Raw genomic sequence first — 14,253 nt, forward strand, 5'->3', positions numbered from 1 at the left:
ACATCAGAAGTATGTCTAAAAGAAGAATTACAGCAAGATGTTCAAAAGTTTAACAACGAGATAGGCATGTTACAGATAGACATCCTGGATTTGGAAAAAAAGAAAGTTCCACTTCAAAAAGAGGTAGAGGTTCACTTTGCTGCTGCTCTTTTGTTTTTTCTCTTTATCAATTATCTGAGTCATTTTGATTTTCCACTTAGGAAAAAAGTTCGTGTATAACATGGGGTTGTCTAAATACGTAATTGTGTTCGGAAATAGATTATTTCTGCTATCTAAATGATAGGAGTGCAGGAAAACATTCTTATGATTTGTTTTCCTTAATTTCTCTGTAAGTCTCCCAAGTGGCATATGAACTGGGAAACTAATTTAGCTATGCACCATGTGACCTCATGAACCAGAGTAACGGTAAAGAAAATCCCTTAAAAAATGCAATTATCGGGGCGCCTGGGTGGCTCAATCATTAAGCATCTGCCTTAGGCTCAGGTCATGATCCCAGGGTCCTGGGATCGAGCCCCGCATCGGGCTCCCTGCTCAGCGGGAAGCCTGCTTCTCCCTCTCCCACTCCCCGTGCTTGTGTTCCCTCTCTCGCTGTGTCTCTCTCTGTCAAATAAATAAATAAAATTTAAAAAAAAATTTTTTTAAATGCAATTATCTTGACACATCTGGGTGGCACAGTCGAGCATCTGACTCTTGGTTTTGGCTTGGGTTGTGATCTCAGGTTCATGAGATTGAGCCCTGCGTTGGGCTCTGTGCTCAGCGTGGAGTGTGCTTTAGTTTCTCTCTCCTTCTCCCTCTGCCCTTCCTGCTCATGCTCTCTCTGTCTCTCTCTCTCTCTCTCTAAAATAAATAAATCTTTAAAAAAACATATAATAATCTCTAGTGTTGTTTTTTTTTTTTTTTTGAAGATTTATTTATTTATTTATTTGAGAGAGAGCACACGTGTGTACACGAGCATGAGCCAGGGGAGAGGCAGAGGGAGAGAGAAAGGGAGAAGTAGACTCTCTGCGAGCAGGGAGCCTGACATGTGGCTCCATCCAGGCCCCTGGGATCATGACCTGAGCTGAAGGCAGACGCTTAACTGCTGAGCCATCCAGGTGCCCCATCTCTAGGGTTTTTATTTTTATCTATTGGCTTAAATATAAATTGCATTTCCATAAACAATAAAATGGGAAAGAAGCTATGACTAAGAGAAAGGATATAAACAAATATTTCAGCTAAACCTATTTATTGTTTCAGTATGTGCAATCTTTTCTGCTTTGTACTCACTCTTGGAACTTAGAATTCCAACAGGACCACTTTGAGATATTTTTAATAACAAATATTTGTATTATCACTTTTTTCCTCCACATTTTTTTAAAACAGACTCTTTTTTTAAGATTGATTTATTTATTTAGTGAGCATGAGCAAGGGGAGGGACAAAGGGAGAGAGAGAGGGAGAGAGAGAGAGGGAGAGAAGTAGACTCCCCACTGAGCATGGAGCCTGATGCGGGGCTCAATCCCACAACGCTGAGATCATGAACTGAGCCAAAATCAAGAGTCAGAGGCCCAACTGACTGAGCCACCCAGGTGCCCCCCTCCACTTTTTTTTTTTTTGGTCACCATTCTCACATGTTTCTGTTGAGTCAAACGTTCATATTATGTTTAATAAAATATGGTACATTTTGACATGTATGGTTTTTATAATGTAGGTAGCATAAACCTTCAGAAACCTTCAGTATTTAACTCGAAGGGAGAAAACTGACTTTTGAGGTGAACTGAGTTTTAAAAATAGACAAAAATCTAGAGGTACCCTCCTTCAAAAGAAAAAGTAGCTAAGCACCTTGTCCCCAATTAAGATATTAAATTACTGTGCCAGTGTCATACTTTCAATGTATCTGATTAATTTAATGAATTTGTTTGATAACTTACCTGATTCAGCATTAAAGAATTGTATCATCTCTTTTGGTGCCATAAGATGCTAGGTAATGCCACTTTAGGAACTTTGGACAAATCATTTAACCTTTTTTGGTTTTACTCCCATTTATCAGTGGAAAATGGGATTAAAGTTGATAATTACTTTTATACCCTCTAGCTATAAAATTTTTTGATAACCATGAATGTGGAATTTGGGGAGCATTACTCATTTCCCAAAATTCTACACTAACATCAGTTTCACTCTGTTCTTTTTGTGTTGTGGTGAACTTTGGTTCATATATTTTAATGAACACTCACTTTTTTGATAAGCCTAGGATCCAAATGAAAAAAGAATTGTAAAAGGCAGTTGGGGAAAAAATAGCTCAGTGCAGAAAGAGGAAAACTTCTGTTTGTTCCTGGAGCACCACAATGTCACATCCTTTAAATCTGGCTGTTTTTGCAAAATCCAGGTGGTACCGACAGAAGACGACAAATTTTACGTCTTTGTCTTTTTATTTCTTTGTATCTGCTGGTCAGATGGGGTGGGGTGGGGGATGTTAGGTAGGAAAGCATGGATAGAGGTAGAGGTTCACTTTGCTGCTGCAAATATGAATACCAAATTAAGAAAGCCCTTTTTCAAATTTTGGAATGGATATGAATACCAAATTAAGAAAGCCCTTTTTCAAATTTTGGAAAATTCTGCTGGATATGAATACCAAATTAAGAAAGCCCTTTTTCAAATTTTGGAAAATTCTGCTGTTTTAATTAATTAATTATTTTTTAAAGATTTTATTTATTTATCAGACAGAGCGAGAGAGAGAGAGAGAGCACAAGCAGGAGGAGCGGCCGGCAGAGGGAGAAGCAGGCTTCCCGCTGAGCAAGGAGCCTGATGCGGGGCTCGATCCCAGGACCCTGGATCAGACCTGAGCCGAAGGAAGACACTTAAGCAACTGAGCCAGCCACGCGTCCCAATTCTGCTGTTTTTATTCAAACGGAAATGAAGCAGAATTTATAAAAATTGCAATTATTTATAATGATAAAGTTAAACACAAAATATTTTTATCGATAAAAATTACGACAAACTAAGAGTCAAACGATATAATTAATGAAAAAAAGTTCTGGGATGACTGGGTGGCTCAGTCCTTAAGAGTCTGCCTTCGGCTCAGGTCTGATCCCAGGGTCCTGGGATCGGTCCCTCATCAGGCTCCCTGCTCAGCGGGGAGCCTGCTTCTCCCTCTGTCTGTACCTCCCTCCCCCTAAATAAATAAATAAAACCTTTAAGAAATTTATAATTAATGAAAAAAAGTTCTTTTTAATGAATAATGTAGTAACAATTATCCTTAGTATCAAATTTCCATTAAAGATTAATGAAGAAAAGAAGAGACACCAAAGTAATGGGATGGCAGTATTAGAAAACGTGTATGCTGTCGCTGCTGGACTAACTCAACAAAGAGAGAGTGGGAAAACTGAAAACCACCTCTTTCCTGTTGGGAAAAAGGAAGATTCTGATGGGTAAGCTTTTGGCAATATTTCAATAGTAGGTAATTTTTATTTTCCTATAAAACAAATTCTAGTTGGAGCTAACATTCATGATTAACAAATTTTATATTTTTAGTAAGGCTAGTCCATCCTGGGTGCTAATCAGAAAAATGCAAATAACGAGATACCATTTTTTGCAGTCATAGTGATAAATATTTTATTAAAAAAATAATAACCAAAGTTAGCAAATGTGAGGAAAAAGGCATTCCTATACACTGTTGTTAGATGAAATTGGTAAATCCTTTCTGAAGGGTGATTTAGCAGTGTGTTTCAAAAATTTTAAATATGCTGTCCCTTTTTTAAATCTATTTTTTTATTTTTTTAAAAGATTTTATTTCTTTATTTGACAGAGAGAGACACAGCGAGAGAGGGAGCACAAGCAGGGGGAGTGGGAGAGGGAGAAGCAGGCTTCCTGCGGAGCAGGGAGCCCAATGCGGGTCTCGATCCCGGCACCCAGGGATCATAACCTGAGCCAAAAGCAGACGCTTAACGACTGAGCCACTCAGGCGCCCCATATGCTGTCCCTTTATTCCAACGCTTCATTGCCAGGACTAGATCCTATAGGAAAACATGACTTGTGTAAACACACACACACACACACACACACACACGAACACATTCTAAGGACATTTATTGTACATTATTATATATATAAAATATGACAGATATGTTAAGGATATTGATTATAGCATTGTCATATCAAAAAGTTGGAGATAGTCTAAATAGCCGTCAATAAGGAAGTAAGTTGTCACCCCTATAAAACAATGTAATATGCGACCATTTGAAAAAATGAGTTTAGGTCTACAGTGTACTGATTGTTTAACAAAGTATATTTAAAGTGTTCGGTTTGATGGCGTGTCTTATGCAAATTTTAGAATGCTTTTAATATCTGCTGAGTTGCAAAAGGAAGTTACCTGCTACACTGGCACTCTATCTTATTACCAACAAAATTGCTAGCTATTAGGTTTTTGGTTTTGGTTCCGTTGAGCTTGAGTGTTCAAATGTTGGACCCTCAAATTGATCTGAATATTACCAAGAGATTTCATATGTCAGCTTGTCCCATATTCTATATAAACATTTGATTTGATGATCCTTGTGCTATAAACCAAGATGTCCCTAATGCAGTGAATCTTCTTTTGAAGGTACCTTGCATGCATGCTATTAACCTTCCTTTTTAAAGAGAATATATTTCTATATGCACCACACCAAATTTTTCAACAGTGACTTCATATTATATAATTTACGAAAATTCAGTTTACAAAATAGGAATATTTTCTGCATTTCAAACCCCTTATACTTCTCTTATAGAATTTTATTTTTTAAAATGTTTTAAATTGAATTTAATTTTTTTAAAGATTTTATTCATTTATTTGACAGAGAGAGAGACAGCGAGAGAGGGAGCACAAGCAGGGGGAGTGGGAGAGGGAGAAGCAGGCTTCCCACCGAGCAGGGAGCCCGATGTGGGGCTCGATCCCAGAACCCTGAGACCATGACCTGAGCTGAAGGCCGATGCTTAACAACTGAGCTACCCAGGCACCCCTCTTATAGAATTTTAATATGACTAATTATTTTGGATATATCCTAGAGTTAGATGATCTTTATCAAGCATGAAATATTGCTGTTGAAACTTAATAGTTTTTCTGTGGTCTTTCTAAGCATGAGAAAAAATGATAATCAGGTTATATAATATTATATATATATTATATATCTAGAAAATTTTTAAGGAGTCTTTTGGTTGTATGATTTCATGAATTATTTAATGCCTTCGTCTGCCTTTTTTTTTTTTTTTTAAGATTTTATTGATATTAGAGAGAGAGAGTGCGTGATGGGGGAGAGGGACAAGCGGACTTGGCACTGAGAGCAGAGCCCCATGTGGGGCTCGATCCCACAACCCTGAGACCATGACCTGAGCCAAAATCAAGAGGTTTAACCAACTGAGCCACCCAGGTGTCCCCCTTAGTCTGGCATTTTTTTAAAAAACATTTAGTGCTACATGTATGTAATTTAAAAAACTATATTACAAAATATATTACAAAAATACTACATCATCATTGTGTAAGGATTGAACTAAACAAGAAAATTAAATCATCTATGATCATTCCTCTTAGCTATGAAATCCTTAAAAGAACCATGTACAGTCACTGATCCTGATTTACCTCCCATTCACTCTTGAATTCTCTCTAGTAATTTTCACTCCCACTACTCCAGAATTGATTTTTCAAAGGTTACCACTGATTTTCACTTTAATAAATCTAGACATAATTTCTTAGATCTCATTTTATTTGACCTATCAGCAATATTTGACCCAATGGAGAACTCTCTTCTCCAAAATTCTGTGTTCATTTAGCTTTCAGGATATCACTCACTCACCTGGTTTTCCCCCTGCCTTTCTAGTCTGTACATCTCAGCCTGATTTGCTTCTTTCTCCTCATCCCTCACCTCTTACTTACACATTGACATCTTCCAGGAATCAGTCCTTGATTTTCTTTCTCTTGACTTTTACTATCTTGTATATTCTAATGATCTTCAAGTTTATATCTCCAGCCCAAATCTCTCTGCATAATTCCAGACCTACATATCAAACTGCCTATTTGATAGCTCTTTGGGATAGCTATTGGGTATTACGAACTTAACATGTCCAAAATCGAACTACTGATACTCTTTCTTAATACCTGCCCTTCTTGTCTTTCCTAATTGAGTTAATGACAATTCTTCCAGTTGCTCTGCCAGAAAACTTGGTATCATCTTTGACTCCTGTCTTTTTCTTTTTCATACATGTCACATCTAATCTGTCAGCAGATCTTGTCAGGTCTTCCTTCAAAATATATCCAGAAGCCAAACACATCTTCCATGACCAAGCCACTATCATCTGTTGTGTGTATAAGTGTAATAATTAACTACTTGGTCTTCTTGTTTGTTCTTTTGTCTTTTCTGTTTCCATTAATTCTAAACACAGTGGATCTATTAAAATGTAAGTCAGATTATGTCTTCCTCTGCTCAAAACCTAATTGCCTCCTATTTCACTCAGAGTACATGCCAAAGTTCTTCCTAACACCTACAAGGCCTTGTATGATCTGTTCGTCTTGGTCTCTCCCTGTCCCTTACTGCCTCACTCCTATTTTCTGTCCCTTTCACGCTGTCCAGCCACACTGAATTTCTCACTTTTTTCCCCTCCCTATAAACACTTGGAGCATCCCTCTGTACTTGCTGTTGACTCTAACTGGAGTGCTTTTCCCTCCAATACCCTCATGGCTTGCTTGCTCCTTGCTCCTTCCTTTTTTTTCCCCCCTTCAATTTTTTGCTTAAAAGTTACTTTCTTAGCAAGGCCTTTCTTGGTTATCCCGATTACCTCTTTCCCTACAGCACATCAAAATTTGATTTCTCTGCTTTAGTTTTTCTCCTCTAGTACTATCTTGCCTGTGTAGTTTATTGTTATTGTGTTTACTTCACTCATGAGTAGGATTTTTATCTGTTCATCGCCATGTCCTCAGTGCCTAGAAAACGTTCTAGCATATATAGTTCTATTCAACAAACGTTTATTGAGTGAATGGATTTTAACCTGCATGTATTGTTTTTTAACATCATACTAACTCTCACTTTAACAAAAAGAAAGTTTGATATGGGTCCATTCTGACAATTTAATCTGTCAGTTGTATGCATTTTTTTTTATTTTTGGGGGGCCCAATATTGTGGTTACTTGCTATTTATTCTTTTACTGGTATTTATGTTAGTTTTAATTATGGGAAAATGGATCAGAGGAATAGCAAACTTCATTTATATTTTATTAAGGAAAATGAAATATGGTGGTAAATTATAGGACTTTAAAAATTCTTGCCAAAGGATTATGAGCCCTCAATATCTGAAATAAAAAGATGAAGTTGGAATTTATTGCCTACTGGTAAGATAGACCTATGCCGGTCACTTACAGTCTTTTCTGACAGAGCAGTCTGCTATTCTTATATAGGGTTTTGGGAAGAGTACAGTTGAAGGTTTGGGGGACTTTCAGAGAATTAAGTGGTTTGTCATCATCTGAAACACCATGGTAATTTGGGTGAGACTGTTGTTGATTGGTTGGCACATGAGGCACGTGTATGGAACGGTTTTGTCTCCTATTGGCTTTCCTTTAGAAGGGAGGAGCTGACACTGCTTGGTTGGTGAGTGAGGCCAGTGGGCATTGATCAGTCACACACATTTAAAACTGATTGTGGTGGCTTCTTGTTCCCATGGCTTCCTATTTGGGTTCCCCCCCAAGTTTGAGGTGACTTTAACTAGATGTTTTCTATTTAAAAGTTGCTTCTATCAACTGTGTTCAAAAAGAAAGCTATTTCATATTCTGTAATTATAGATTTATTTTTGAGATTTGGGTTAAGAAGAATTGTTTAATAATTGCCTTCAGGAAGATCCTTATTTTTTGGATGTTAAATTTTAACTAGAAGAGTTATCTGTGTAAGAGTTTTAAAACAATAATTGCTAGCTCTGTTTTTGTTTTCAGTGCTCTTAGGGGCTCATGTTCAGTTCCTAAATTAATAATCTCCTGTGGGAGGGCGCCTGGGTGGCTCAGTTGGTTAAGCGACTGCCTTCGGCTCAGGTCATGATCCTGGAGTCCCAGGACCGAGTCCCGCATCGGGCTCCCTGCTCAGCGGGGAGTCTGCTTCTCCCTCTGACCCTCCCCCCTCTCATGTGCTCTCTCTCTCCTCTCATCCTCTCTCAAATAAATAAATAAAATCTTAAAAAAAAAAAAAAAAACTCCTGTGGGAAATTTCAGTCTTTTTGTAAATTTATGTAGCTATAGGCTGCTAATATTCTCTTGCATACATTTAGTCCATGAAAAAGTAATTATAATTTTCTGTTGGTAAATCTAGTTTTTTATATTAGGATTAAATACTAGGCTAAAAGTATACAAAAGTTACCAAATCATTTTCTTTAAAAAAATTAATTTTTTTTTATATGTAAGAGAGAGAGAGAGAAAGAGAGTGAGAATGAGCGCACAAGCAGGAGGGAGGGGCAGAGGGAGAGGTAGAAGCTCAGTGGGGAGCCTGGTGCAGGGCTAGATCCCAGGACCTGGAGATTATGACCTGAGCCGAACGCAGACACTTAACCGACTGAGCCACCCAGGCACCCCCAAATCATTTTATTTTCAAAAAAAATTAACCAGGTTATTGCTATTTTTGAGTGATATATATAATGACATATGAATATTTTTGAATTTTCTCCAGATTTATTGAGGTATAATTGACAGACAACTGTGTAAGTCTAAGATATACCTATATTAATTTAATACACTTTTATATAGTAAAATGGTAATAGTGTTAATAACTCCATCATCTCACATAATTATCATTTCTTTTTTAGCAACTCTCTTAGCAACTTTCAAATATATAATACAGTATTGTTAACTGTAATCACCATTCTATACACTAGACCCTCAGAACTTACTACTCTTGTAACAGGAAGTTTGTGTCCTTTGGCCAATATCTACCCATTTCCCACAGCCTCCTACCCCTGGCAAGCAGCAGGGTGCAAATTTGTTTTTTTTTTTAAGTTTCTAAATGTAAGTCTGATCATACAGTATTTGTCTTTTTCTGTGACTTATTTCATTTAGCATAATTCCCTCAAGGTTCATTTATGTTGTTGCAAATGGCGAGGTTTCCCTCTTTTTTGTGGCTAAAATATTCCGTTGTAAATATATACCACATTTTTTAAACCCATGGATCCATTGATGGACACTCAGGTTGCTTCCCTGTCTTGGCTATTGTAAATAATGCTGCAGTAAACAGGGGTGCAGATACCTCTTCGAGATAATGATTTCATTTCCATCAGAAATATTCCCAGATGGGGCGCCTGGGTGGCTCAGTTGGTTAAGCGACTGCCTTCGGCTCAGGTCATGATCCTGGAGTCCCTGGATCGAGTCCCGCATCGGACTCCCTGCTCGGCAGGGGGCCTGCTTCTCCCTCTGACCCTCTCCCCTCTCATGTGCTCTCTCTCTCTCATTCTCTCTGTCTCAAATAAATAAATAAAATCTTTAAAAAAAAAAAAAAAAAAGAAATGTTCCCAGAAATGGGATTACTGTATCATACGATAGTTCTATTTTTACTTTTTTGAGGAACCTCCACAGTGTTCTGCGTAGTGGCTGTACCAATTTACAGTCCCATAACAGTGTACAAGGATTCCCTTTTCTGTACATCTTTGCCAGTGGTATCTCTTGTCTTTTTGATGAAAGCCATTTAACAGGTGTGAGGTGATAGATATATCATTGTGGTTTTGATTTGCGTTTCCCTGATGAATAGTGATGTTGAGCCCCTTTTTTGGTACCGTTGGCCATTTGAGTATCTTCTGAGGAGAGCTGTCTATTAAGGTGCTTTGCTGAGTTTTTAGTTGAATTATTTGTTTTTTGCTGTTGAATTGTGTGATGTCCTTACATATTTTAGATATTAACCTTTTTTCAGATATGTGGTTTGCAGATATTTTCTTCCATTCTGTAGGTTGCCTTTTCATTATGTTACTTGTTTCTTTTTTGTTTTTTAGATTTTATTTAAATTCAAGTTAGTTAACCTATATTGTTTTATTAGTTTCAGGGCTGGACTTTAGTGATTCATCACTTGCATGTAATACCCAATGCTCATCACAAGTGCCCTCCCTGATGCCCATCACCCAGTTACAGCATCTTCCCACCCACCTCCCCTCCAGCAGCCCTCAGTTTGTTTCCTATAGTTAAGAGTCTCTTATGGTTTGCCTCCCTCTCTGTTTTTATCTTATTTTTCCCTTCCTTCCCCTATACTTGACGTAAATGGAACTAGAGTGTTGCTTGTTTCTTTTGCTGTGGAGAAACATTGTTCCATTGTTTTTGCTTTTGTTGCTTGACACACAGAGAGAGAATGCACAAGCAGGGGGAGTGGCAGGCAGAGGGAGAGGGAGAAGCAGGCTCCCCGCCGAGCAGGGAGCCTGATGTGGGACTCGATCCCAGGACCCCGGGACCATGACCTGAGCTGAAGGCAGATGCTTAATGACTGAGCCACCCAGGCGCCCCTGTATTACATTATCTTTTAAAGATTATAGTAATTGTCCTTAGTATTCCTATTCATGTAGTTTTGTGGCAAGAGGTTGTTTGTTTGGTTTTTGGGGGTTTTTTTTGGATTTTATTTATTTGACAGACAGAGACATGGCGAGAGAGGAAACACAAGCAGGGGTAGTGGGAGAGGGAAAAGCAGACTCCCGCTGAACAGGGAGCCCGATGCGGGGCTCGATCCCGGGACCCTGGGACCATGACCTGAGCCGAAGGCAGATGCTTAACGACCGAGCCACCCAGGTGCCTGTGGCAAGAAGTTGTTTATTCAGAATTGGTTCCACAGTGGAGTATTGTCATATAATTGAATGTGCAGATAGTATCATTCATAGACTTAAAAGTATATAAATAATAGTAAATATACAAACCCTTAGGGCCCTTCTGAGTAGAACTAATCATTCCTTGATGATTTTAGATATTCAGTGCCTTTGACAGTATCATGAATAGCTATGGTTTTGTTAGGGACTTTGAAGTATCTGGTTGCATTAAGTTAATATTTGTTTAGATTCTGGGGAAAGGGGAAAGGCTTTATTTATAATTGAAAAATAAACTATTAATCTATCATAGATTATTACTTTTAGATTATAAAGTTCTCATTACAAAAGCCATGGTTCCTGTACCAACAGTGTCATTGACACAGATTGTATGCTCAGTAAGTATGTATTTGTGAATAAACAGTTGAATAAATAGATGAATGCCATTCATGAACTTCTTCAGAAGAAGCAGATCTTTAGTTTATTGAAAGTAGATTTTCAATATTGCCTAGGTATGAAGTCTTTTTATTTTAAAAAAATATGTGTAAGATTCATAAATTATTATTTATAATTATAGCTAGAAATGGAATAATAGTAGATTCATTTGCTGTCATATTACTTGGAAACACTTAAATATTACCTTCACCACATATTGTAAAACACATGTTTTGAAGGCACATATCTTGGATTTGAATTCTGGGTCTACCCCTGACCAGCTGTATGGGCTTGGGGAAGTTAATTATTTCTGTGCCTCATTTTCTTCCTGTGTAAAATACCTAATATAATTACCTATGTTTATAAGATTGTTGTGAGGCTTAAAATACTTTTAAGATGTGTAAGGTGTTCATAATAATGCATAGTAGTTGTACAGTAAATCCTCAAAACACTAGTATCATGATTATTAAAAAAGGGTTTCCTTCATATAAGAACTTAACTTGCACTTTCCCAATAGTTTTTAGAGCCAATAAAAGCTTGTTTTTATTGAAAATGACAACAAAAAATGTGGTATATTTCTTCGTATCAAATAATGCAAGTAACATTATGCTTTTCCTTTGCTTTTTGTCCATTTGATCTAAATTTAATGCTTAGTTAATATTATTAATAATATTGTTTAGATATGATTTAGATATTCTTTGTATTTTAAGTATTTAATACTTGCCTGAAAAGAATTGTTTTTTTTTAGACCTGCAAAGAAAACGTCTCATGAAAAGAAAGAGGTAAAAAAATATGTATAATTTTTTTCATTTATTTTTTTTAATTTTCACTTTATTATATTACTTTGATAAATAATATTTATTAGAAATATTATTCCATGGTAAAAAATTACTTTAGGAAGGGTGTAGTGAAAAAACAGAAAATCTTCCTTTGTTGTATAGACATTTATTGTGAAAAAGTTATTCAGAAGTACTAATTATTGATAAAGGTCGTTTTGATAAAAATCAGTTCTTTTGAAAAGTACCTATGTTTTTGCTCTTATAAAAAGATGGTTATTTATCATCTCTCTACACTTAGTATATTTTATGAATATTTGGGGGACATTTTGAAATAGTATTCTTTATTTGTAGGTCAAAAAGCAAATTAATTTTATGGATGACCTTGACTTAACTGAGTCATCTGGAACAGCTTCAGAGGATTCCAAGTTGCCTTGCTCTAATTATATGAGTTGCAAGTCGCTAATTGTACAAGTTGGCAAGGATTGTAAAGGTAGGACCATTGTATAAATAGAAAGCCTTTGTATGTATATTACTGTAGTGATATGTGCACATCTTGTAGAGTGCTGTACCACACAACACTCATGAGCTACTCATCTCAGAAATATCTTTTATATGAAAATAGAGAACTGTTGAATACTCTCAGCCAAAGGGCTATAATTTCCACTCTATGTTTTGTCATGGGAATGGCACACCTGATGTGTTGTTACCTCCGCTTCTCTTCTGTGCCTTCACCCAAGGTCAGGTTACCATTATTTTTTCTCCTAGAATACTGAAATAACCTCAGGACTGTTTTCCCTGTCATTCCACCTCCCAGAATCTTGGTCTACACTGCAACCATAGTTATCATAATCTTTAAAAATTCATGTTTCATCACGTTACCCCCTTGCTTAAAGCTTAGCTATTACTTCTCATTGCTCTAAGGTGAAAGACCACAGTACTCTAGCTTCATCTTGTATTGTTTCATATCCTTCTATTTTTTTTAATTTTTTAATTTAAAGATTTTATTTATTTGACAGAGAGACACAGCGAGAGAGGGAACACAAGCAGGGGGAGTGAGAGAGGGAGAAGCAGGCTCCCCGCGGAGCAGGGAGTCTGACACAGGGCTTGATTCCAGGACCCTGAGATCATGACCTGAGCTGACAGCAGACACTTAAGCGACTGAGCCACCCAGGCGCCCCGAAAATATCTTTTATAGTGAAGTCATTCAATATCTATTTGTTTAAAGTATGAGTGAGTGAATGTGAAAGCACACAGTCCTTTATATGCAAAAAGTACTCACATATTTTATTTCTTTTTTTTTAAAGATTTAATTAAATTATTTGAGAGAAAGAGAGCATGAGTGGGGGGTGGGAGAGAAGAACAGAGGGGAAGGCGGGGGAAGAATCTCAAGCAGACTCCGTGCTGAGGGTGGAGCCTGGCGTGGGGCTCAATCCTACGACTCTGAGATTATGACCTGTGCCGAAACCAACAGTTGGATGCTTAACCAACTGAGCCACCTAGGTGCCCTATATATTTTATTTGATTTTTTGTTTTTTCTCTGATGTAGATTCTAGTACTTTACGAAAAATCCAGGATGCGATTCTTCCGTATAAAAAATCAGTAGAACTTAAAAAAAATCAGTGTAAACAACTTAAAAGAAAAAATAAAGAAATGGAAGATAAGGTTAATGGACTACAAAAGGAGCTATCAGAAACAAAAGAGTTGAAATTGCAGTTGGAGCATCAAAAAATGAAATGGGAACAAGAACTCAGCGGTTTGAGGTATGACATCTTGGTTTTAAGGAAATATTTGAACTATTTACCTTTTTTTTTTTTTTTTTTTTTTTTTTTTTAATAAGCTCCACAGCCAATGTGGGGCTTGAACTCACAGCTGTGAGGTCAAGAGTCGCATGCTCTACCAACTGAGCCAGCCAGGTGCCCCTTGAACTATTTCCTTTTGTACTACAGATGTGTAGGAGAAGTTTGATAATTGCTAACTTACCTTTTGGAATTTTTATAGGGAAGAAAACGTCTTTAGTAGTGTGAAGTATGAGATTCTTCAAAATAATTCAGCAAGTTCTTGACAGTGAATACTTCTACTGATAATTTAATGTATATTCCAAATCGTAATTTTAATGACCATATAGAAGTCCACCATATGGCATCCTCATTATTGAACAAATTGAATTTTGGTTATTTTCCATTTTTCTATACTTTAATTAATGCTGTAAGGATTGTCTTTTATATAAATCTGTTTCTAGAATTCTGGTTACTTACTTGGAATAAATTCTTCAATATAGTATTGTTTGCTT

The 14,253-nt window shown here is 36.9% G+C and overlaps 1 protein-coding gene across 9 annotated transcripts in view; it reads left to right on the forward strand.

The window, feature by feature from the left end:
* LOC118546253 (ankyrin repeat domain-containing protein 26-like) overlaps nt 1-14,253 on the forward strand; it is a 108,806-nt gene that overhangs the window by 45,385 nt on the left and 49,168 nt on the right. For all 9 annotated transcript variants that reach the window (XM_078075284.1, XM_078075285.1, XM_078075289.1 and 6 more), the window contains 4 exons: nt 3,257-3,405; nt 11,933-11,966; nt 12,315-12,453; nt 13,510-13,723. In XM_078075284.1, the coding sequence (XP_077931410.1) occupies nt 3,257-3,405; nt 11,933-11,966; nt 12,315-12,453; nt 13,510-13,723 (536 nt within the window). The remainder of the gene's footprint in view (nt 1-3,256; nt 3,406-11,932; nt 11,967-12,314; nt 12,454-13,509; nt 13,724-14,253) is intronic.

This window comes from Halichoerus grypus, chromosome 6, assembly GCF_964656455.1.
Source record: "Halichoerus grypus chromosome 6, mHalGry1.hap1.1, whole genome shotgun sequence".
NCBI classification, from domain to species: domain Eukaryota; kingdom Metazoa; phylum Chordata; class Mammalia; order Carnivora; family Phocidae; genus Halichoerus; species Halichoerus grypus.